At 43.0% G+C, this 25915-nt stretch overlaps 1 protein-coding gene across 1 annotated transcript in view; it reads left to right on the plus strand.

Annotated features, from left to right (window-relative positions):
- LOC127446262 (kalirin-like) overlaps window positions 1-25915 on the plus strand; it is a 158422-nt gene that overhangs the window by 34846 nt on the left and 97661 nt on the right. Inside the window, exons 5-9 of the mRNA XM_051707027.1 lie at window positions 11287-11787; window positions 19994-20116; window positions 20369-20560; window positions 22598-22729; window positions 22934-23164. Of these exons, the coding sequence (XP_051562987.1) occupies window positions 11287-11787; window positions 19994-20116; window positions 20369-20560; window positions 22598-22729; window positions 22934-23164 (1179 nt within the window). The remainder of the gene's footprint in view (window positions 1-11286; window positions 11788-19993; window positions 20117-20368; window positions 20561-22597; window positions 22730-22933; window positions 23165-25915) is intronic.

Raw genomic sequence — 25915 nt, forward strand, 5'->3', positions numbered from 1 at the left:
TCTTTTGTGACCTCTTGGATGAGTCGTCGCTGCGCTCTTGGGGTAATTTTGGTCGGCCGGCCACTCCTGGGAAGGTTCACCACTGTTCCATGTTTTCGCCATTTGTGGACAATGGCTCTCATTGTGGTTCTCTGGAGTCCCAAAGCTTTAGAAATGGCTTTATAACCTTTTCCAGACTGATAGATCTCAATTAATTTCCTTCTCATTTGTTCCTGAATTTCTTTGGATCTCGGCATGATGTCTAGCTTTTGAAGATCTTTTGGTCTACTTCACTTTGTCAGGCAGGTCCTATTTAAGTGATTTCTTGATTGAGAACAGGTGTGGCAGTAATCAGGCCTGGGTGTGGCTAGAGAAATTGAACTCAGGTGTGATAAACCACAGTTAAGTTATGTTTTAAGAGGTGGGGCAAACACTTTTTCACACAGGGCCATGTAGGTTTGGATTTTGTTTTCCCTTAATAATAACAACCTTCATTTAAAAACTGCATTTTATGTTTACTTGTGTTATCTTTGACTAATATTTAAACTTGTTTGATGATCTGAAACATTTAAGTGTGACAAACATGCAAAAAAATAAGAAATCAGGAAGGGGGCAAACACTTTTTCACACCACTGTAGGGAGAGTGCCTTCCTACATGACCTAGTTGAAACCTCTCTACAATATTCTAATATTGGCTATGGTGTTTGAGCCACGCCCGTTTTGGCACGAAGCTGTCTGCTATAAAAGCAGGTGCACAAACACCATTTCCTCAGAAATTCTTCCTTCAAGACAGCGATCATCTCTTGTCAAGAAGCCCTCTACCTTCGCTTTTGGTATAAACGAGTCAGCGGGCGGAATCTTCACGGGAAAACTTTCCGCTCCCCTGCAGTGCTCCAGCGAACATCACACCACCTTGCCACTTGATGCTTCGCTGGTGAACAGGCCTCAGCATCCTGATTCCCCGCAGCGCTTTGGCATGGATTGTGTATCCTTACAAAGCAATTGCATATTGTGTATTGTATATTGTGTGATATAAATATACATGCTTGTGTCTTTTTAAAGATGTCGTTCCATAAGTGTTCCTTGTGCGAGAGGCACATCCTGCCATCAGATCAACATGAGAGCTGCATTCGTTGTCTGGGCCGCGCCCATGCAGATTCAGCTCTCATGGAGACAGACTGTCCTCACTGTGAGGACATGAGTCTCAAAACGCTTCGCTCACGAATCGCCCTCATTCTGAGGGACGTTTCAGCCTCATGCGCCCTCCCACCCACCTCTTCTGTGGTACCCGAGGATTCACATGAGGTGGCACGGCGGGGCCACGAGGTCAAACAAGATGAATTTGAGGTGGTCCGCGTGCCGGCACACGCTCTGCAAGCCCCTCAATCTCCATGAGGTGTATCTTTGCCTATACGCTATGTGCGAGACGAGCTCTGGCCATCTAAAAAAGAGCACGCAGCCTCTGGGGATGATAATGACGATGTAATTTCTCTTGCTGTATCAGGCGGGTGGTTAGTGGATGATGCTGCCGCCCCTCCCCCAGCGAGGGCGAGGAATGTGCACTGACAGGAAGATGCTCCACGTCCTTACAAAGGCGGTCGAAGAGCTTAACCTTGAGTGGTCTCCCCCAAAAGAACCTGAACAGTCTCGCCTCGATGAATGGTTCCTGCAGTCCGGACGCCGTCAAGTAACCACGTCCCGCAAATCTGCCTCATTCTTCTTCGAAGTTCATAACAAACTGTCTAAGTCCTGGTGCGTGTCCTTCTCAGCATGCTTGTGCAGTGACGCCATCCTCTCTAATGTGGATCACGGGGAAGAGAATGGTTATGCCCAACTACCCCCTGTGGAGAAGGTGGTAGTGGCACACCTCTGCCCAGCGAGGAACAGAGCATGGAAATCACGCCCCATACATCCTTCCAAGCCATGTCAACAAACATCCGCAATGGCTGGAAAAGCTTACTCAGTGGCAGGACAAGCTGGATCAGTGCTCCAGGTATTTCAAGCCAAGATCCTCAAGCAAATGGATGAGCAAGGCTTTGATCCAGAGACTTTCAAAGACCTCCACACTGCTACAGACTTATAGCTGCATGCCACAAAAATAAATGCGCAGGCCATCGGCAAGTCCATTCTGGATCGTCATATAATGCTGACCTTCACAGAAATGAGTGATAGGGAAAAAGCCACTCTGTTGGATGCTCCAGTGTCTCCAGCCGGCCTCTTTGACGGCTCGGTGACTAAGTTTTCTAAGCGTTACATCACGACTCTGCAGCAGTCACGCTATAAGACACTTCATTCCCAAACGGAGTACATCACATCCGCTGCCGAGCCACCGGTGAGGCCACACAAGCCGTGGCCCAAACAGAAGCAGCCATACCAGCGCATTGTCCGCGCCGGTGGGAGAAACACTCCCGTGCTGCAAAAGCGCTCCTGACGGGCACAACCCTTTGAAGCGGAAAACAGAGCCTGCGGTTCCCTCCGGGTCTGTTCCATAGAAGGCTTTATTGGAGACATAGAATGCTGTTCCTCATCTCCCCACTGCTGTTTGTCGGGAAAGGAATGTTGTTGTTCACAATGTTATTCAAAATGTTGTTTCTGTGTCTTGCACTCAATAAATGCTTTAAAAAATGCAATAAGTGCAAAAAAGAATACAACACTCATTGCAAATGCACGAGATGCTCACACATTAAAAAAAAAGCCCTTTTCCTCTTCAAAGCACACACATTATGTGCAACCGCTTCCTTATGGTGAACGTTGCATCATATCATACGGTAAGCAAACCAAATTTCCCTCTGTCCCATTACACGGATGCGTGGCGAGCCCTAACGGGTATTTCAGAATGGGTGCATAAAACTATTGAACATGGTTATACGATCCAATTTGCACGCCAGCCACCCTGTTTTAACAGTGTTCTGTCTTCCACGGTTACGTCCGAATACGCGGCAGTGTTACGAGCCGAAATACACAGTCTCCTCGTGAAAAGCGAGATAGAGATTGTGCCAAATTGTCAAGTCCAAAAAGCGTTTTACAGCTGTTATTTTCTAGTCTCAAAGAAAGACGGCGGGCTTCGGGCAATCCTGGATCTGAGACATTTAAATTGCGCACTCACAAAGCGCCCCTTCAAAATGATTACTCGGAAACAGATCTTATCGCATGTATGCCCTCTTCAGAGAGACCTCTTCAGAGCTGGCTTAACATGCTTGGCACCAAGGGCGCATGCGCATCACTATATCCCGCTGCTGTATAGCTGCTTTATTACCTTGGACAGCTCCTACCTTTTACCAGTGAGGTGTCACGCTGTGGCAGATGGATGCTTCCTACACAGTTTGGGGGGTGGTGTGCGATGGACACTCGACTTTTGGCTCCAGGACAGGTGCGAAGAAAGTGTGGCACATCAACCGCCTAGAGCTATTGGCTGTATTCCTAGCCTTAAAGGCCTGTCAGTCAGAAATAGTGAACTGTCATGTCCTGGTTCACTCAGACAACATGACAGTTGTGGCATATAAAAACTGCCAAGGCAGAATTCATTCACCACCACTGTTGAGGCTGACGCGCCACCTCCTCATATGGAGCGAGCGTCATCTCCTCTCCATGAGAGCGACATATGTCCCAGACCGTCTGAATTACGATGCGGACCTATTGTCATGCCAAGGGGTGATACCGGGAGAATGGAGACTTCATCATTAAACTATATTGAGGATTTGGGAAATATTCAGCAAAGCAGAAATTGATCTATTTGCCTCAGTGGGGAATACCCACTGTCCCCTCTGGTACGCGAAGTCCCAAGCCCTGCTGGGAGCGGACGCAATGGCACACAAATGGCCGGCATAACACAAATATGCGTTTCCCCTGGTGCGCCTGATTCACTCTGTAATATGCAAAGTCTGAGAGGACAAGGAAGCGATTCTATTGGTTGCGCCGAAAGGCCCAACCAGCCATGGTTTCTGGAAATGTTAGAGATGCTGTACAGCTCGCCATGGGAAATACCGCTGAGAAGGGATCTCCTTTCTCAGGCGCAAGGCACTATCTGGCATCCCCAGCCCAGGAACCTGTGGAACCTGCATGTGTGGCCCCTAAACGGAGCGCGTTAAACATGCCAGAACTGATGCATTCAGTCATGAACACCATTTTACAGGCCAGAGCGCCGTCTACGAGATGCCTCTATGCGCTAAAATGGAATGTGTTCACTGATTGGTGTCTCTCACATGGCAAAGACCCAGTAAACTGCCCAATACATGAATTTATCATATTTCTTCAAGAACGATTAGATGCATGACTCACTCCATCAATGCTCAAAGTGTATGTGGCAACTATATCTGCGTATCACGCACATGAAGCCGGCGCCTCTATAAGCAAGCATGATTTAATCATAAAGTTCCTTAAAGGATCAAGACGATTAAACCCACCTCAGCCGGTTACAGTCCCAACTTGGGACTTTAGTCCTAAGGGCCCACTTTCGAGCCTTTGGACTCTGTTGATTTGCGCATGCTCTCCATTAAGACCACACTACTGCTGGCTCTGGCTTCAGTAAAACAGGTCAGTGACTTGCATGCACTATCAATCAACAATTCATGTCTGGAGTTTGGCCCTGGTCTTTCAAAAGCCACTGTCAAATCCAGAAAAGGCTATGTGCCTAAGGTCCTAACCACACCCTTCAGAGTGCAGGTCGTTCACCTTCAGGCCTTCTTCCCTTCTCCATTTAATTCGGATGAGGAACAATCATTGCATTTGTTATGCCCTGTGCGGGCACTTCACGCATACGTTGAGCGTACACACCAGATAAGATATCTGATCAGCTCTTTGAATGCTATGGAGGACGGACAAAAGGAATGTCCATCTCCAAGCAAAGACTTTCTCACTGGATTGTCGATGCAATTGCCCTGGCTTATGAGTTGCAGGGTATGACTTGCCCAATTGGTGTTAAAGCACACTCAACTGTCCCCCTCTCTTATTTCAAGCATCCCAGACTACATTTCAATAAGTTACATAGGCCGATTGACAAAGGTGGGCTAGGCCTACCCAAGATTTTGTTTTATTATTATGCATTCGGTCTCAGACATTTGGCTCATTGGTCACTTCCACCTGAGAGAGCCCCTCTCTAGTTTTGTATTGAACAGGAATTTCTTGCCCCTATTTCGCCATTGCATAGCCTTTCTATCAAACTATTTGGAGAAGTTACACCCCGTTATCTCGCATTTGCACTCGGTATGGACAAAAGTGTCCAGAGTGTTTAACTCTGGTAGTGGTGATTACTGCTTTTGGAAAAGGTCATGAGGCATCAGTGTATTACTCCCTGATAATTCAGAGTCTGGGGGACGGAGCTTTAACTTCTATCAAGAGATTATGGGACAAAGATGTAAACTTGTAATTGGAGGAGGGAGTGTGGGCTAGGATTATAAAAAACGTCAAGTCTGTATCTAGAGATTTAGAGGTCTAGAAGACTTGCCGTATGCAATTCAAGATTTTACATAGATTCTATTGGAGCCACTCTAGATTATATAGGCTTGGTTTTAAAGACACACCCACCTGCTGGCGATGCCAATCAGAAAATGGAGACACAACCCATGTTTTTTGAGGGTGTGTTAAGATCCAAGAATTTTGGTTGAAGGTTCAGAGTTTTGTGTGTGACATGTTGGGCACATGTTGTTTTGCCCCAGATTCTGTATTTTAGGCGACGGGGCGGTTATCAAAATAGGGGATAAACACATAAAAAATTGGGTTCTGACCAGTGTTATGACAGGTAGACAGATTGTTTTAAGGGGATGGAAGTCGGCTGGAGCACCCTCATTTCGGGAGTGGTGCACGGAGGTGGGGAGGGTGGCAGCTTTTGAGGAGGTGTCATGTAGAAGGCTGGGGATCTGGGATTCATTTGATGGGAAATGGGGCAGTTATTTGGCGTTTTTTGGGAACTTTTGGGGAGGGGCTGTGGAGAGAGAGGTGTAGTTTTAGATGTGTATGATTATTATATTCTTTTTATTATTATTATTATTATTATTCTTTTTTAAATTAATTAATTTATTTATTGTGTGTACTTATGTGTGACCACAGGGATGTTCATTGGGGTTTGGGGTGGGATTGATGATTGGGGAGGGGAAGGGGTAGTAGAGGGAGTTAAATGTTGATTCAATGTATATATGTTTTGTTTTTCTTTGTCAACTATATGAATCAATATAAAATGTTAATAGGAAAAGCACACTCAACTAGAGGCATGGTCTCCTCATGGGCATGTACGAATGGTGTGTCCTTACAAGACATATGTTTTGCAGCAGGATGGCCCTCTCAAAACACATTTGCACGGTTTTACAACCTAGACGTAATGCCTCTCTCTTCACAAGACATCTCTGTTTAGAGCACTTGCTATTCATTTGCTAAATGTATATACTTAAGCTCCTCCATTTTAGGACAAGCTCCCCATCTTTTACACAACCACCTGCATTAAGCCATTGTAATTTACCAAAAGTCACAAGCACTTACATTATAAATAAACTCCCTTCCCAACTGGGTTCGTGAAGGAGTTAATTCATACTATATATATAGTTCATATATTCGTTCTTAGTGCTCCCCTCCTGGCTCAACACGAGATTCACTCACTGCAGCATACTCATGTCGATCGCCGTCCCACGAGACTGCGGCGTCATGTTTCCTTTCTGGGAGGTTATTTCGAGCAATGTGGCGTGATGGGATTCTGTTCCCCATATGCGTTAATAAAAGCAGCGTCATGTGTACTTAATCGTAAGGGAATGTCTCGGTTACGTACGTAACCTCGGTTCCCTGTGACGAAGGGAACGAGACATTGTGAATGCTAGCCTTACTACAAGACTCAGAGTTCTTGAGGTATGAGCGATGCGCTCCTTGTTCTCAGTCAGAAATTCTGAGGAAATGGTGTTTGTGCACCTGCTTTTATAGCAGAGAGCTTCGTGCCAAAACGGGCAGGGCTCAAACACCATAGCCAATATTAGAATATTGGCACTATTGTAGAGAGTTTTCAACTATGTCGTGTAGGAAGGCACTCCCACTATATGCGTTAATAAACGCAATATCTCATTCCCTTCATCTCAGGGAACCAAGGTTACATACAGTACATAATGAGACGTTGTTCATTGTGTAAATAAAGTATAACTGCCACTCTCAGAAAAAAATAAAAAACACTGTCATGACTTCCTCACATATTGTTCTGGTGGCTTAATGGGAGGAATACTCCACATGTATTTCATGTTCTGGAGAGAAAAACCTTTAGGGATCCTAGATAAACTTCTGATGGTAAATTTTTCACTGAGGTAAAAGATGTAACTGATAATTTTATTTGAATCGTGCATGTTACTTTATTTAGCAAGCATTAGATTATTGATCTCACTGTTCAATTTAAACCGTAATGATACCGTTATGATACAGTTGCTAATAATGGTACTGGCACACTGGTGAATGTTTCTGTATAATTTATTTGCCAAAGGCAATTTTTTTCTTGCATTTGGCGCATGTCGAGTGTTAATTTTGGACCCTGTTTAAATAGATTTCTAACAACTAAAAAATCTAACAATGCACGCTGGCTGAAGGGCCAGACCACTTGAGTTTTTGTTTGGGGTGGGGAGGGGAAGTGCTAACACAGGAGAAGATAAGGCAGATAATCCCCATTTTTATGAGTCTTGCAATGTTTTATTCCTACCAATAGCATGTTTTAACTAAATACTGTATAATATTTTCATGATAATATAATGGAAAATTAATGTAGCCTTTCTGTGGGCACTGGTGGTGTAGTAGTGCCTGAAGAGGTGGGCATACTGCGAACTTATGAAAGACCCAACCCAGACTGTTGTAATTGTAGTCCCACATAAACTTACAAAATGTATATCAGGGTAAGTTTCATGCTGGCATGGTGTAGAGTACACTGCTAAGAACCATGGTATGGTAACTTGTAGTTTATTATTACTCTAACTAAGAAACTAATCCATAATATGCAATAAACTGTTAAGCATTGTAGCTAATATGAGTGTAGTAATGTTCATGTTAACACGTTATCTTGTATAACCATATATAGCCTACATAAAAATGAATGGTTATTTGTTTTATTTGTGTACTGTTATGTGCTTTTCTGTGTATAGTGACATTGTGTTCCTGCTTACAGTAAATATGAATTTAAATGATTTGATATCGATTAATGAAATGATAATGATTTCCTCTCACCACAGTTGTACAGAGCGGTTATCGAGTTACCGTAGACTTTGTCAGTTCGAACCAGTCTGGCCATTCTCTTTTGACCTCTCTCATCAACAAGGCGTTTCCATCTGCAGAACTGCCCCTCGCTAGATGTTTTTTGTTTTTGGCACTGAGTAAATTCTAGAGACTGTTGTGTGTGAAGTCTGAGTAAATTCTAGAGACTGCTGTGTGTGAAAATGCCAGGAGATCACCAGTTACAGAAATACTCAAACCAGCCCGTCTGGCACCAACAAACTTCCATGTGATTATCTAATCAGCCAATCGTGTTGCAGCAGTGCCGTGCATAAAATCATGCAGATATGGGTCAGGAGCGTCAGTTAATGTTCACATCAACCATCAGAATGGGAAAAAATGTGATCTCAGTGATTTGGACTGTGGCATGATTGTTGGTGCCTGAATTTATTTCCCTGCTATATGTGTATATCTATATCTATATATATATATATATATATATATATATATATATATATATATATATATATATATATGCACACGTTTAGCAGGGAAATAAATTTACAGATGCTGGAAATGTACCGCCCCTTACTGAAATGGAAAATATTATTGGTAAGCAAATATCCAATCACTTCTGAAATGAACGTTCTGATTGGTGGATCAGCTTAGTCGGACTGTCTGTCTTGCCAGTGCCATCAGTTGCTCTCCCGCCTCCTGCAGCTCCGTGCGTGTTTAGAGAGAATCTCTGTACACTTTTTAAAATAAAATAAAAAACACAATTCACTCAACTGTGCTGCGGCATCGCGTTAGTAGATTGAAAAAGTTCCGGGTCAAAAGACTACTCGTTGTTCTGGCGGCCATACGTATCATCTTTTATTTCAGGTGGGCATATGCAAAATTAAAAGAAAGATAGGTGGGCATACAGCATATGCCCTAGACTACACTTCTGGTGGGCCCCCCACCAGTGAGTGCCCCTTTTACTCAGGTCTACCATTACCCCTGGTCCGACGGCCCTAAGCAAGAGAGCTGTTGTACTGAATATAACATTACCCAGGGCCTCGTGCCTAAGGCCAAATGATAGCCATGCTGATTGCGTTATACAAAAAACGCAACTTGAGTTTCAAACTAAATTTGGTCAGAAAGTTTGTGTAACTCTGTATGTTTCTCATACAGAAAAAATAGTTCCAAAAGAAGCCAAAGCATCAGTCACATACTGCAAGGATATGGAGTGGATTGGATCAATTTCCCCTTCTTGCTCAAAGTGTTCTGTAATCGAATCCAGCTTTACTCCAGGTTTTCCATTTCCCACTCCCTGCTTACTGGTGAGAGACACCCTGCTCTGAGTGTTCTTGGAGCAAGAGAAATCCCTGACATGCTGACTTTTGACTTCCAAGCAACCCGTTCCTCGCTCCAGAAAAAAATACGTAACTCTGCTTCCCGCTCTGCACCGCTCACGTGCTGTGATCTGTAATTCCATGACAGCCTGCAAGCGGATTGATGCAAACTATGAAGTATACCATTGCTGTACTGTAATTGGGAGATACTGTAAATATCAGCACTCTTGGAACGCTGCTTGTTCAATCAGATTAGAGTAGTGGTTCTCAAATTGTGGTACCCCTAGGTGGTACGCAACATAACTAGAAATTTACAATAGTAAAATTTTATGGCTGTCGATTTAGCGCATTAATTCAGTACGATTAATTATATTAAAAAACGCGTTAAAAAATTTACGCAATTAATCATGTCCCTGGACCATAATTCAAGCTTGAAGTACCATCTGTTTTCTCCAGGGGGCAGTTATCGAAACTCCAGCTGTATAGGCAACGCGCAGCACAGCGAACAAACCACACACATTGACAACAGACAGCACAACATAAGGCGGAGGCAATCTTGCATTTAGACAGCTTGATGGAGGGGAATTCCGAAAGCAGGGATTTCAAGACACATTTTTCTAAGTTTCAAACTATGTTAAACGTGACACAGCGACCTTAAAATGGTATGTTTATGACTCAACGGAGATGCTCCAAAATATCCGTCTGACGCAGATGTACATTGACGCGTCCTTAGATAAGGCCTTAAAATAAATCGATCTCGGACAGATTGACGAATTCAATTGCAAAATGGATTGCTGTGAACTGTAGGCCAATGACTGGCTTATGTTCAATAATATGGAAATAAACAATATATTAGATTTTAAAGCCACTTTTTGTATTGACTTTTTGGTAACACTTTACAATAAGGTTCCATTCGTTAACATTAGTTAATTCATTAGGTATCATGAATAAACAAATAACAATATATTTTCATAGCATTTGTTCATCTTTGTTAATGTTAGTTAATAAAAATACAAGTGATCATTGTTAGTTCTTGTTAGTTCATAGTACATTAATGTTAACAAACACAACTTTTAATTTTAAAAATGTATTAGCATATGTTAAAATTAATATTAACTAAGATTAATAAATGCTGTAAAAGTATTGCTAATTAATAGTTAATTTTAACTAATGTTGTAACTAATGTTAACAAATGGAAATTTATTGTAAAGTGTTACCATCTTTTTCATGCTTTACTCGTGTGCCACTATAATGTAATCCATTTTAATTATCTTTATTATTATTTTTTATAATGTACTGTATATATTTTGTTTATAATTATTTAAATATAACTATTTATAATTATTTACTCATTATGTATTGAATTATTGCTATTTGAGGGGCTTTATCAGCAAATATTTATATATTAATTGCGATTAATTCGATTAATTAATCGGCATACCATGTAATTAATTTGATTAAAATTTTGAATCGATTGACAGCCCTACTAAAATTATTTAAAAATCTACATTTTACAAGATGATCATATTTAGTTTTACCTATTTTCTTTATTTCTTTCTATTTTCTTATCTGTTTACAATTTCAATAGTTTTGTACATCAGTAATTAGAGCCAAAGTTCTTACATTGACAGTGCAGTACATAAATAGTTAAGATGGTACCTTGGTGGCATTTGGATGATCTGATATGATCAGACATGGTGTTTGGTCTGAAAAGTTTAAGAAACCACTGAAGTAGAGGACCGGAACTAACTGTTGTATAAATATTTGGTTATTTGAGTAAATTACATGAGTTCATTGTTTTTTCCTTTAGACCAGTATGGTTTCAGTGGAAGGTCTGACTAAGTTGGTGGACCCATCCCAGCTGACAGCAGATCTGGAAGGCACCCTAGAGTATGACCACGTGGAATGGACTGAGCTCCGTGTTTCACTTGAGGAGTTCACAGGAGGCGCTCTGCACCTCCTCTCCCGGCTAGAGGAACTGCAGGAGGTGCTTTCCCACCAGGAGTTGGCCGCTAACGCAGAGGAAGGGCGGAAGCTCCTGGAGGAGCATGCTCGGCTGAGGAAGACCATGACAAAGGCACCAGTGGATGAGTCAGACCATGAAGGACAGAGGCTTCTTCAGAAGATCAGGGATGGGGGGGACGGAAGGCTTTCGGGTGGGGCAGACTTCCAAAGTTTGGTACCTAAGATTTCCGCACTGCTGGATAAACTTCAAGTTACGCGACAGCACCTGCTACAGGCCTGGCACAACCGTAAACAACAGCTGGACCAGTGCTTCCAGTTAAGACTGTATGAGCAGGATGCAGAAAAGGTGAGAGTAAAGGAGGAGAGCATGATGGAAAGATGCCTAAGTGAAAAAATAAGACAAAGGCAAAGCAGCCAGTTAGGGATGACCAGAATTGGGGGAGAAATGGGAGAAAGAACATGTATGAAGTACATTTTACAAAAGTGTTGTAATGAAACAATTATAACCAAACAAAAATCATAAGGGTATAACCATGATGTGATGAAAACTATTAAGAGAGAAAAGTACTTCAGATTTTTTGGTCAATGGGGTTTTAACACTTTCATCCTTCAAAAAGGACATAAAGGCAGTAGAACTGTTAGTGCTTGGAAAATTAATGATACCTCAAATTGTGTGGCATGATAAGAAGAGGTGTGCTAGTAGTTTTTTAAGCAGTCATATTTATAATTTTCATTTGGCGGATAATAAACTGGGCAAAATAATCCTTTAGACTTACACTGAAAGAAGGACCCGAGCTATTTTTAAGAGACCAGAATATCGAGACTTGGTAGTGGGCATTTTTGAAGCAATGACCTAGCAACCACCCAGAACACCCTAGCAGCTGCATAGCAATGCCCTGACAACCACCCGCAACACCCTAGCATGATAGTGGTGAGCTTTGCATAGGCAAATACCACTCAAGTTGTCTTAGGAAAATTTAGAAAATCCAAGATTTAGATTGTTTTAATGAGAAAATCATCTCAATGCTAGTATAATAAGGGATGAAGGCAGGGTCCAAAATAACTCTAATAAATAACAAAAATGTACTCCAAAATATCAAAATAAAACTCACCAAGCACCAAATGTGAGTAAAAATTATTCTTAAAGCTACACTACAGTATGTAACTTTTGGCCCTCTAATGGTTGAAGCGTAAAACTGCAAGTTACTTGCAGAGGAACAATTTACATGAGTTGTGATTAGCACTGCTCTTCTGGCGGATAAATCTCATGGCTTGAGCGAGGACTCAGATATGACCTGCAGAGTAGAGTCATGAGGAGCTATTTTCATTTTAATATTATGTTATTCACTTAAAAATGTATAACCGCTCTATTACTTTGTGGAAGACAAACAACAAACAACTCTTAATTATATTTTAATATAATTATTAAAGCGTTTTATCAACTACACAATACACAATGTTTGTATTGCACTACACATATCATATCAAGAGGGGAAACTTGTGAAATGGCTGATATGAGTACAGTTGAAGACACTATATTACAATCTACAGCCTCAGTGGACAATGCAAGTGAACCATCATACTACAATAGTAGGTCTATGCACTGCAAACAATAAAAGACTGTAATATAACAATTCAAAACAAGAATTTAATAATGATGAAATACTTCATTGAACATGAAAATAATACGAAGAAATATGCAATATAACAATTACATTAATACATTTTTAATTGTTTATTTAAAAGTAAAGTTACAACAGAGAGATGGTTACATGCTAAACAAATTAATAAACATTACTGTGCTATGAAATCGGTACATTATAGACAACTTCAGTTGAGCATAAATTCATGGGGATCCACCTTGTACCTATAGTGGCTTTTTAGATCTGTTTAAACATCTGTTAAAAGGATTCAGGTGACAGCGAATAGTTGGGGTGAGAATTTATTCACTCTTTCAGCATCACACAGAAACTAAAACAAAAAGGGCTCTTGGTGGCCAAACACACAAACAGGTCAATAGTATCAAACACAACTACAGGAACAGGCTCTGGTCTCTCTCTCCCACTCTGACACTCTGGCGTGCCTTTTCAGGTTTCCCTCCACCATCACTATAATTAGAGATAGGTGTTAGAGATAATTACGACCCAGGTGACAAGCCTTACCGCTCTCTCTCTCCCGCAGACCGACACATGACCACGCCCGCCATGCCACATACCCCCACCGCCAACTCAGGCCGGGGCAACATCCGGCCTGCCTACTCCCCCCCCCCCCCCATTTCTGGAGAGAAAGTCAGCCACCTCGAATTTAAAGGGCTGAAGAGCCAGATACCAACGGGTGATCCATGCATTAGTATCCTTCATGCGGTGGAGCCACTGCAGAGGAGCGTGATTGGAGCAGAGTAGGAGCAGCCCGCCCCAGCAGGTAGTAGTGGAACAGCCCACTTAATCGCAAGACACTCCTTCTTGATGGTACTATACTTTGTCTCCCTGAAGGAGAGCTTGCGACTAATAAACAGCACTGGCCGTTCCTCCCCTCCCACCTCCTGCGAGAGCACCGCCCCCAGCCCCCTGTCAGATGCATCAGTCTGTAAAATAAAGGGGAGAGAGAAGTCAGGTGCATGCAAAAGCGGCCCCCCACAAAGTGCAGACTTTACCTTCAGGAAAGCCTGTTGGCATGACTTTGTCCACTGGACCGGATCGGGGGCCCCCTTTTCAGTAAGGTCAGTCAGTGGGCTGGTGACATCAGAGTAACTAGGCACAAACCTCCAGTAGTAGCCAGCCAACCCCAAAAACTGCCTTACCTCCTTTTTGGTCTTGGGCATCGAGCAGGCCACAATCGCCGCAGTTTTGTTAACTTGTGGACGCACCTGCCCATGACCCAAGTGGAACCCCAGATACCTAACTTCCACCCGCCCAATTGCACACTTCTTCGGGTTGGCCATGAGTCCCGCCTGCCGCAGCGCTCTCAGGACAGCCCTCAGATGTTGCATATGCCGCCACCAGTCATTAATATAAATTATGATATAGTCTAGATATGTGGCGGCATATGCCGTATGCGGTCTTAGGATCTTGTCCATGATGTGCTGAAACGTGACCGGGGCTTCGAACAAACCGAACGGAAGCGTCACGAATTGGTGTAATCCGAATGGTGTGGATAAAGCTGTTTTTTCTCATGATATTTGAGTTAAAGGGATCTGCCAAGGGAACCCTTTTTTAAGTCCAGCGTCGAGTAAAATTGAGCCATGCCCAACTGATCGAGTAACTCATCAATTCGCAGCATTGAACAAGCATCAAATTTGGACACCGCGTTCACTTTCCAGTAGTCAACACAGAACCAGACTGAGCCATCGCTCTTCAGTACCAGAACTACCGGGCTGGCCCAATCACTGTGTGACTCTTCTATTATGCCCATTTCCAGCATTGCCTCTAATTCTTCCTGAACACCCTTTTTCTTGTGTTCAGGAAGGCGATGGGGCGGCCACGAACCACTGCCTCCGGGGTGGTCTCGATATGGTGCTCTATAAGGTTTGTGTGACCGGGAAGGGGTGAAAACATGTCACAAGCAAATTCCCCTGTGTTACCTGTCCCAAAGTGTGGAGTTTTACTCTAAGGTCCAGAATGTAGTGAATTTGATTTTTGTTATTCGAAGGTCCTTCCTCCCAAGCTTTGACCTTATGACGTCGAGCACACCATGCGGCCGCCGCCCATACAGTAGCTCAAATGGGGAAAACCCTGTGGAGGCTTACGGGACCTCTCGTACTGCAAACAGCAGGAGTTCGAGCCACTTATCCCAATTCTTAGTGTCTTCAATTTACGAACTTATGAATGTTTTTATTAAATCGTTCGACCAACCCGTCGGTTTGCAGGTGATAAATGCTGGTGCGAATCGATTTAATGCCTAATAATTCGTACAGTTCACGTAGTGTACGTGACATGAATATTGTGCCTTGATCAGTGATGGTCTCTTTCAGAATTCTCACTCGGGAGATTATTCTGAAAAGTGGGGATAGGTAACCGGTACGCTCCTGCTCGATCGGGGGCAGCCTGTGGTCCATCGGGGATCCGGACCATTGTCTCCACCTTCATCACGGGGCATCATAAGTGCCCTGGTTCCCCGCAGCTCCAGCAGACCTGACCAGACTGCAACCATGGCAGCGGATTCACTGACCTGTGGAAGAGAGTGGAGAGACACAGGGGGAACCGGCAGATTGAAAGGTCCCTGGGTCTGGGGAGCCTGTTTAGGGAGAACAACTTCCCGTTTCCTGGGAGTAGGAACAGGATGAGGACAAGAGGAAGGGGAGTATGGAGAAGGAGAGAGAGAGAAAAGAGGGCTCGCTGGCCCCCTGAACCGCCACCAAATGGTCCTCAGCCAGTAGGACGGCTTCATCCAGCAACACCAGGCAGTGGCACCGGAATCATTCTGCTGTCCCTTTCGGTGGCCGGGTGATAAACTGCTCCAGCACCACCAAATTGTCCACGGCCACAGCGTCACATTCTGCTGTCAACAACCACTGCCCGCACTAGTCACGGAGCTGTTGAGCAAAGGCAAATGGGCGGCTGAGCTCTCCAAGCATCAGAGCACGGAAATGCTGGCGATGCTATTCTGGGCAGCTACCGACCTGCTGCAGGATGGCTCATCTTAGCTTCTCGTATTCCAGGACGTCTGCCACCAGAAGCTGTTGGGCCGCAAATTTGGCCTCCCTGGTCAACAGCGACAAGAGCTGGACCGCCCATTGTTTGTTGGGCCATCCCCAGGATTCAGTCGTCCACTTAACAGCTCGATAAAGGCCTCCGGGTCGTCAGTGGAGTTTGTGTTATTGAGTACCAGAGGCAACAGTGTGTGGTCTCCTGGGAGACAAACAGGTCCACCTCAGCTTTCCAGAATATCTCCCAAATCCTCTGAACTAACTGAGGATGAAGTCTCCATTTCCCAGGCCTGACACTCTGATGCAAGAGTAAATCTGCTCCACAGTTTAGGTGGCCGGGACGTGCACTGCACGTATTGATGGAAAAATTATTCGATACAAAGGAGAATTTGGCATGCTAGATTGAACATTGGGCATGACCGTACTCCTCCTTAACTAATCATATACGCCATGACTGCTGTATTGTCTGTACGAATCAGAATGTGACGACATTGTATGTCTGATCGAAAGGCCCTTAGAGCCAAGAGGACTGTGATGTCCAGATGCCAAACGCCGACCGACCATAGCACAGGGCTCCCCAGCCTGTGTTGGACACATCCGTCATGAGTTTTTGCATCTGACCACTTGGGCGAGCACAACTCCCTTCAGATAAAACTGGGGCATCCTACAGATAGCAAGCTTTGCTAGACAGTGACGCGTCACTTGGAGGCAAAGGCAAATGTGCCCCCAAACGTGATGAGGGAACCTCGAGTTGAACTAAACACTCTAGAGGTCTCATCTGTAACAAGACCAACTGGGTGATGGCGGCTGCTGTGGCTATCAAACCTAGTACTCGCCTGAAGAATCGTTGAGGTAGTTCATAACCCGGACGCCATTCAGCCTCAGTGGAGCGAGTGCTGCATCAACACATTTTCAATGTGCATGGAGCCAGGGACAATGGTAGAAGAGTAGAACTTTTAATTGAAATGCAGTCCCCTCAAAGGCAAATCTCAAGTGACAAGGGGAACTTGTACATGAAAGTACAGGTCTTTCAGCTCGATTAATACAAACCGATTCATCAGACGGACATGACACAAAATCTGTCTTTGAGTCTCAGTCTTGAAAGGAGACTTCCTGAGTGTCCGATTCAAGTGCCACAAGTTCAGTATGGGCTGCAGCCCACCGCTCTTTTTGGTGATTAGAAAGTAACATCTGTAAAAGCATTTCTGTTCTTTGCCTATCTGTACGCTCTCTATCACGTCTTTGGCGATGAGATTCTGTACCTCTGAGCATAGGATTGTCACGTCCTGCATGACACAGTGGAGGAGAGAAATGCTGTTGAAGCGAGGCGGTCGCCTTGCAAACTGAACCACATACTGTGTTCGGTACCCAGTTGGAGATGCCGAAAGACCTCAATCCCATTCTGGGGTTTTTCTGGAGCTGGAGTGGTAGTGGTCCATGGTAATTTGTCCCTGTTTTACAGGTCCTGGACCATCAGGAATGCTTGTCATGCCCAGAAGGTACCTGTCCGCTGGGGTGAGGGCCAGAAAGGGCAATTTGTTTTGCTGGGCGCTGCCCAAAGGGAAGCATGAGCGAACCGGCTGAGCTACAATACCACCCACCTCAGCAGGATGTATTTGTAAGTCAGCGATTGCTTTTTAGCTGACCGAAACCTTTCGTGAAGCCTTTTATAGCGTCACTGAAGAGGCCCTGCTGTGACACGGGAGCATCAAGCAGAACAGCTTTGTCCTTGTTGCTCAGACCTGAAAAAATTAAGCCAGAATTGGTGTTCAGCGGACACCATGTTTTCAAAGGTTCTGCCAATAGCCTGGGAGTCTTGACAGTTTTTAAAGTTACAATTGTTTGAATATGCTGCCTAATGATGCTTACTCATAACGTCTGTGCAAATGTATAAAAATACTCACAAATGACAATTCTCTAATAAAATGTGAATGAATAAATGGAAACAAATCAGTCTCCGATGGTGGGTGTCCTCATAAATCCTGAATGTTGCAGGAAAGGGTTTAACATGCTTCTCCATTGCAACGTCCAACCAGCAACTAAAAGTTGTTGTGGTGTTCTTGCTTTTATTACTTGCTGTTTTTTCTTCTTTTCTTTTATGGCGGTTGGCAAAACAAGCTTAACGTGCCTTACCTCCTCCAATTAAATGGTCGTGACAATGCTAGAAAGAGCTTTGAGGCGTTCAGCTCTGGCCTGTTGAAATTCTATGGTTATAGCGCCCCTTAGCAGTTTAGAGCTGATAATGACTAATCCACACAGTGATTGCAGCGGCACTAAGCCTCTTCTGGTTGAGTACCTACTGTATGTGAAATATGTGGAACACGTACAGTATGTGGAATATTTCTAGTGTTAAGCCACCAAAATTAAAATATTAGGAACAAAATCAAATTTCTTCATGTTTTTGACAGATGCAGTTTCAGCTAGAGACAGGCTCATAATGCAATATGCAATGTAAAAAACAAAAATTCCATTATTGTAGCCAAATGCAATTTTCATAGATTCAAAAACATATATTTTAATAATAAATAAATATTAGGGCTGTCAATTATAATGCATACATTTAGTGTGATTATAAAAAAACAAACAAAAAAAAAAAAAAACCTCACAATAAAAAATTTACATAATCATGTTCCCTGACCTGTATGTTCATTTCTGTAATAAGTAACTCCAATGATTGGAGCAATTCAAGCTTAAAATACCACCATTATGTTTTTATCTTCATTTGGTGGCTTTACTCAGCTAAAATTTATATCTGCAAGCAATTTAATGAAGTAATCAACATTTCAATTAAAAGTTGTAACCAATTGACAGCCTTAACAATTTTTCAAAATACAGTTTTATGGCATGTAAGGAATATTTATGGCCAGTAAATTATCTCAATTCTGGCAGGTGTGTGGGGGGCCTGGGTAGCTCAGTGGTAAAATACGCTGGCTACCACCCCTGGAGTTCGCTAGTTCGCTAGTTCAAATCCCAGGGTGTGCTGAGTGACTCCAGCCAGGTCTCCTAAGCAACCAAATTGGCCCAGTTGCTAGGGAGGGTAGAGTCACAGGGGGGTAACCTCCTCGTGGTCGCTATAATGTGGTTTGTTCTCGGTGGGGCGCATGGTGAATTGAGCGTGGTTGCCGCGGTGGATGGCGTGAAGCCTCCACACGCGCTATGTCTCCGTGGCAACGCGCTCAACAAGCCACGTGATAAGATGCGCGGGTTGACTGTCTCAGACGCGGAGGCAACTGGGATTCGTCCTCCGCCACCCAGACTGAGGCGAATCACTACACGACCACGAGGACTTAGAGCGCATTGGGAATTGGGCATTCCAAATTGGGAGAAAAAGGGGAAAAATCCCCCCCCCAAAAAATCTGGCAGGTGTGACAGAAAGTAAATTTTGGATCCTAAATAAAAGTAATGCAAAAATGTAAATAATGATTTATTGAAATTATTATGATATTTTCACTGTACTCCCTTATGTGGCAGAAAATCTGCAGGAGCCCTTGTGCTCTGTTTAAACCCAAACTGAGAGGCAGTCTCACACTCCTCAGTCCTGCTGACTGAGCCCATCTGTGCTCCACTAGAGCCGAAATACAAACGGATATTACTTGTAAAGCAGACAGAGAGAGAGAGTTTATATTAAGGTTTACATGTAGATCCCTACAATACTAACAGAGAGCTAAATCACCCAATGGCCTACAATGACTGTTGAGCAATTTTGTCTGCTCTTTTCTAAATATTTATGCATAAGCATGCAGTTGGATTGGTCCAGTATGGTAATATACAGCCCATGATCATAGTTTGCTACTTTATGTGTTTCTAAGCATTTAGTACAGGAAGTTTTTGGAACCAAACTGTCTGTGAATGTTGACCCCTCCAACACCACCTTTCTCTCTCTTTTTCTCTCTCCTTTTCTCTATAGATGTTTGAGTGGATAGGACACAATAAAGAGCTGTTCTTGCAGTCACTCACAGACATTGGCGTAAGCTACCAGCATGCAGCAGATTTGCAGACCCAGCACGACCACTTTGCCATGAACTCTATGGTAGGACATCCAGCTGTTCTAAGGGAATGCTAAAAGTAGACAGCCTTGATACAGTTAGCAGGACAAAATCAAATAACATAAATGCAGATTCTTTTTACAAATTTAACAGTGTTATTCTGTCTGCCACCCTGTCTCTTTCTCCCCACCCCCCGACCTTTTTCCCTCTGTATATCTCTTTCATCTGTTTTCATGTCTTCCCCACTGCTATTCTCTCTCTCTCTCTCTCTCTCTCTCTCTCATTCATTTTTTCAGAATGCATATGTGAATATCTCACGTATCGTCTCTGTGGCATCACGTCTGTGTGAGGCGGGCCATTACGCAGCGGATCAGATCCAGCAGATCTCCAGTCAGTTAGATCAGGACTGGAAGAGTTTTGCTTCAGCGCTGGAGGAGCGCAGCGCCATCCTGGCCATATCCACTGTGTTTCACCAAAAGTCTGAACAGGTACGACTGGGCAGCTTGGTATCTGATTCTTACTGTTTTTGAGCACATTAAGATTATAATGTAAATCCTTAAAATTTTTACCAACTTTAGGCCCCTCAGTCATTTTTTTAGTTGTTCGCTTCTATTCTACACCTTACCTTATACCATCACCATTTGATTGACTGGTGGCACTTGGCGCTCCGCCCTATGCTTGCATCATTGCAGGCATATAAACTGGAACCCAGTGCCACACCATCAGAATTTCTCCTCTTTCAGGTTCACATTGTCATCTCTCGTACTCTGGAACCCTAAACCATCATGTCACTGTTCTAATCTGCACCTGGTCAGTAAGTAGAACTCCATCTCCCTGCGTGCTCCAGCTAAAAGCATATCCTTTGAACACTTCTGTGTTATTGTAATGTCACGCATGATATGATCATGTTTGGCGGCGATGAGGGGGATGCTATATTGCTGGATGCTGGGCTTTCATTGGGGAGACGTGTATACACTCAGGTGGGGCACTTACCGTATTTTCCCTCGAGGGTGGGAAACAGGACAAATCGGCCTTAAAAAAAGGAGGGGTTCACCATGTTGGCATGCCTCCAAGTTTCGCCTTCGGTGCTGTTCTTTCCAGAGCTGCACATTATGGCTTTATGTTTTCCCTGTTCAGTGAGATTTCAGATGTCAACTTTGCTTTGCTTGTTAAAAGTACCATGCCACAAATTGGCACCCCGGCCACTAAGATCTCTGCTCAGGAATTTGGCAGGCCCGGGTGGCCCGGTGTCCATGGAATGACACCCCTGACTAAAAATTGTCAGGAATGAACTTTTTCACTTTCCCCACTGTTTTGAGCAGGGAACGAGAGTGTGACATCTGCCCTGTAACACATGGCAGTTTTGCCCCGTTTTTACTGTTGTAGACTTCATGCCAGAAGCCATGTCGCAACACAGGGATTTAAGGCGCCTCCATGTCCCATAGCAGCCCTCTAGGTTTCCCCGATGTGGCGAGCCGGGAATGAGTTGGTGGCATGACACAGGTCACTTCCATGCCAATTTTTACTGTTGTTGGTGACATGCCAGAAAGCTGCCATGTCACAACACAAATTTAATACCTCGTTATTCATGCATGCTGGATAGGCCCTGTGGAGATTTTGTGTCATGTCCGTCTGCTGGTCTATTTTGTGTCAATTGATTTGAAAGATTCATATTTTTATGTGCCGATAACCCCTTGCTACTAGCCATTCTTAGAGAGCTTAGGTGTTAGGTCCAAAATTTTAGTCTATTTCATCCCACTGTGAATAAGAGCATGCAAGCAATTTTTCACTACCCTGTGTTAAGACATTGGACCACTACCCGGTATGGCTAGTGTTTGGCATCGAGCCGAATGGTTTATTGTTCCACCACTTCCTTCCTTCCTTCCTTTTTTTTTTTTTTTTTTTTTTTATTCGAAGGGGTGGTTATAGCAATGCGTTATAACAATTTGATTAAATTATCATTATTTACTAAACATGGTAAAAGTTCATCTTATTTTATTATTTTGGTATGAGTCATAAGATTTTTACAACTGAAAATAGGTCAATAATTGTATTATGAATAAGAAATGAACACATACTGTAATACATTTTAATCCATATATTAAGTTTTCATTTTCTGATCAATGCATCACAATGTATCAATTTATTTTTACACCCCTAATAATGTTATCATTTACCCAGTATCTATGTATATTTCCTATTCCACATTTTATCATTAATTTGTCACCTTGAATTATTTTTTCCAAACAATTCCAAATTTCTATTCTGTGCAACTGTGGTTTAGGTTCCTCTCAGTTTACTCTGCTTCCTTTACTAATAACTCATTTGTCTAAATATGCACACATAGCTAAGTCATGCCTTTGATTTATGACCCCAATTTGTGAGATTATCAGCAGTTCTTTTTAATTATGTCTATGCTTGTTTTTGATGAGTATGTTCAAATGTCTCTTTGTCCTCTCTGTTTTTATTACATGGACATTTCATGCTGTATAGTTTAAGAGGGTGTTCTCTCCCTGTACTATTAGTTTCTGTCCAGCATGGAGGGCTGGGTGAAGTCATGCAGTGAAAGTGGGTTGCCGACAGCAACGCAGGAGCTTGAGATGGCCATTCACAACCACCAGAATCTGTACGAGCAGGTCTCCACAGCATACACAGAAGTGAGCACTTCATAAGCTGAATTACTGTAAAAGGGGCCGTTGTGTTCTATTTTTTATTTTTTATTTTCATATTTATGACTTTTATTAAAAAAACTAATACTGTGTATGTCTTTGGTTGCCCTGCCACAAAATCTTAAGACATATTTGAATGAAGTAGTATTTTTTATCCAAATGACTAAAGCTCTGTGGTGATTCTGATCTTAGGTCAGTCAGAAAGGAAAGACCCTGCTGGATGTGTTGCAGAGGCCCCAGCCGCCAGCTGACTCTGGGTCTCTGACAGCTGGGGCTGACTATAGTCAGGCTATGAGGGGGGTTCTAGAGGTGATCCATGAGGTTGTTCATCAGTATCGCAGACTAGAGGGTCTCCTGCAACACTGCAAGCTCCGACTGCACCAGAGACTGCAGCTATGTGTGTTTCAACAAGATGTGCAACAGGTGACTCACACAGACATGCATCAGCATGTACATATATACACATATGCATATTTCACATGGACATGCATGCATGTTTACACATGCACGCACACATGCATCACACAGACAAGCATACAGTACATGCACACAAACACACACACACACACACACACACACACATTAACAATAAACAGTCATGACTGAGGGCATCTGAAGTACAGGTGCATCTCAATAAATTAGAATGTCGTGGAAAAGTTCATTTATTTCAGTAATTCAACTCAAATTGTGAAACTTGTGTATTAAATAAATTCAATGCACACAGACTGAAGTAGTTTAAGTCTTTGATTCTTTTAATTGTGATGATTTTGGCTCACATTTAACAAAAACCCACCAATTCACTATCTCAAAAAATTAGAATACATCATAAGACCAATAAAAAAAACATTTTTAGTGAATTGTTGGTCTTCTGGAAAGTATGTTCATTTACTGTATATGTACTCAGTACTTGGTAGGGGCTCCTTTTGCTTTAATTACTGCCTCAATTCGGCGTGGCATGGAGGTGATCAGTTTGTGGCACTGCTGAGGTGGTATGGAAGCCCAGGTTTCTTTGACAGTGGCCTTCAGCTCATCTGCATTTTTTGGTCTCTTGTTTCTCATTTTCCTCTTGACAATACCCCATAGATTCTCTATGGGGTTCAGGTCTGGCGAGTTTTCTGGCCAGTCAAGCACACCAACACCATGGTCATTTTTTGGTGCTTTTGGCAGTGTGGGCAGGTGCCAAATCCTGCTGGAAAATGAAATCAGCATCTTTAAAAAGCTGGTCAGCAGAAGGAAGCATGAAGTGCTCCAAAATTTCTTGGTAAACGGGTGCAGTGACTTTGGTTTTCAAAAAACACAATGGACCAACACCAGCAGATGACATTGCACCCCAAATCATCACAGACTGTGGAAACTTAACACTGGACTTCAAGCAACTTGGGCTATGAGCTTCTCCACCCTTCCTCCAGACTCTAGGACCTTGGTTTCCAAATGAAATACAAAACTTGCTCTCATCTGAAAAGAGGACTTTGGAACACTGGGCAACAGTCCAGTTCTTCTTCTCCTTAGCCCAGGTAAGACGCCTCTGACGTTGTCTGTGGTTCAGGAGTGGCTTAACAAGAGGAATACGACAACTGTAGCCAAATTCCTTGACATGTCTGTGTGTGGTGGCTCTTGATGCCTTGACCCCAGCCTCAGTCCATTCCTTGTGAAGTTCACCCAAATTCTTGAATCGATTTTGCTTGACAATCATAAGGCTGCGGTTCTCTCGGTTGGTTGTGCATCTTTTTCTTCCACACTTTTTCCTTCCACTCAACTTTCTGTTAACATGCTTGGATACAGCACTCTGTGAACAGCCAGCTTCTTTGGCAATGAATGTTTGTGGCTTACCCTCCTTGTGAAGGGTGTCAATGATTGTCTTCTGGACAACTGTCAGATCAGCAGTCTTCCCCATGATTGTGTAGCCTAGTGAACCAAACTGAGAGACCATTTTGAAGGCTCAGGAAAACTTTGCAGGTGTTTTGAGTTGATTAGCTGATTGGCATGTCACCATATTCTAATTTTTTGAGATAGTGAATTGGTGGGTTTTTGTTAAATGTGAACCAAAATCATCACAATTAAAAGAACAAAAGACTTAAACTACTTCAGTCTGTGTGCATTGAATTTATTTAATACACGAGTTTCACAATTTGAGCTGAATTACTGAAATAAATGAACTTTTCCACGACATTCTAATTTATTGAGATGCACCTGTATGTGACCATAGACTCTCAACCTTTCAGCAGTTGTTTGTAGATATTTGCATGTAAAGATGTTTCACCCACTGCAGAACAAAATATCAAGTGCAGAGAATATTAGTGGAAGTGACATGGACTGTGACTCATAGAACTGACTGAGATTGCCTCAGTGTCCTCAAGGGACCACAGTATTGTGCTTGGCCTCCAGTCAATACCTCCAACAATACACTTCACTTCCTGTGGCCGTCGCCTTCAGGGCCTTTTTGTTATAGCTTCACTGGCTCTCTGTCAGGGCTGTGTTGTTTCTTTGATGTGACTGGAACCTTTACAGGGCCTCTTTAGAGAGAAATCAGGCCTGCTCGGGCTTTGAGCTTGTGCACTGAACCTAAGAGCTGTGACTTCTAACTGCTAAAGGTTGGTCAACCTTTCCAAAATACCTCTGAGACCCTTGACATTGAACTATTTAAGCTCTTGCGATCAGTATGTGTTTAATAAGTTCCCGTTGGAAAGAGAAATCACAAATGAAATCTCTTCTCTATCTCAATTATTTCTCAAAGACAGCAAGAAGATAAAATGTGGAGCAAATGGAGACTTTTAATAACTCCTGCTTCTCAAATATTTCTCCTGAGAAAAAGAGCTTAGTAATTTCATGTGTCTTTTCAGAAGAGATCTCAGCAATGTCTCAAACTGTGCTCAGATTTACCAAGATACCAAAGTCGGCTACTCTATCCAAAGGCAGAGATTTCAATATGAACTCAAATATTTATCTCAAAATTCTTCCTGGAACAAAAAATCTGAGCTATGCTATCAACATTAATTTTACATCAATTTATTCTTAAGACGTGGCCACTTTTACCTTCGCGTTGTGCAATTCCGTGGACTAAATACAGTCACCTCAATGGGAAACCACGTGATAGTTAATTTCGTGCAATGGACTTCTGGTGGAGAAGAATTTCCCCTTGCAGATGAACAGATCACAGGAAGTTCTTTTCAGTGT

The sequence above is a fragment of the Myxocyprinus asiaticus genome, chromosome 9 (genome assembly GCF_019703515.2).
Source record: "Myxocyprinus asiaticus isolate MX2 ecotype Aquarium Trade chromosome 9, UBuf_Myxa_2, whole genome shotgun sequence".
Lineage (NCBI taxonomy): Eukaryota > Metazoa > Chordata > Actinopteri > Cypriniformes > Catostomidae > Myxocyprinus > Myxocyprinus asiaticus.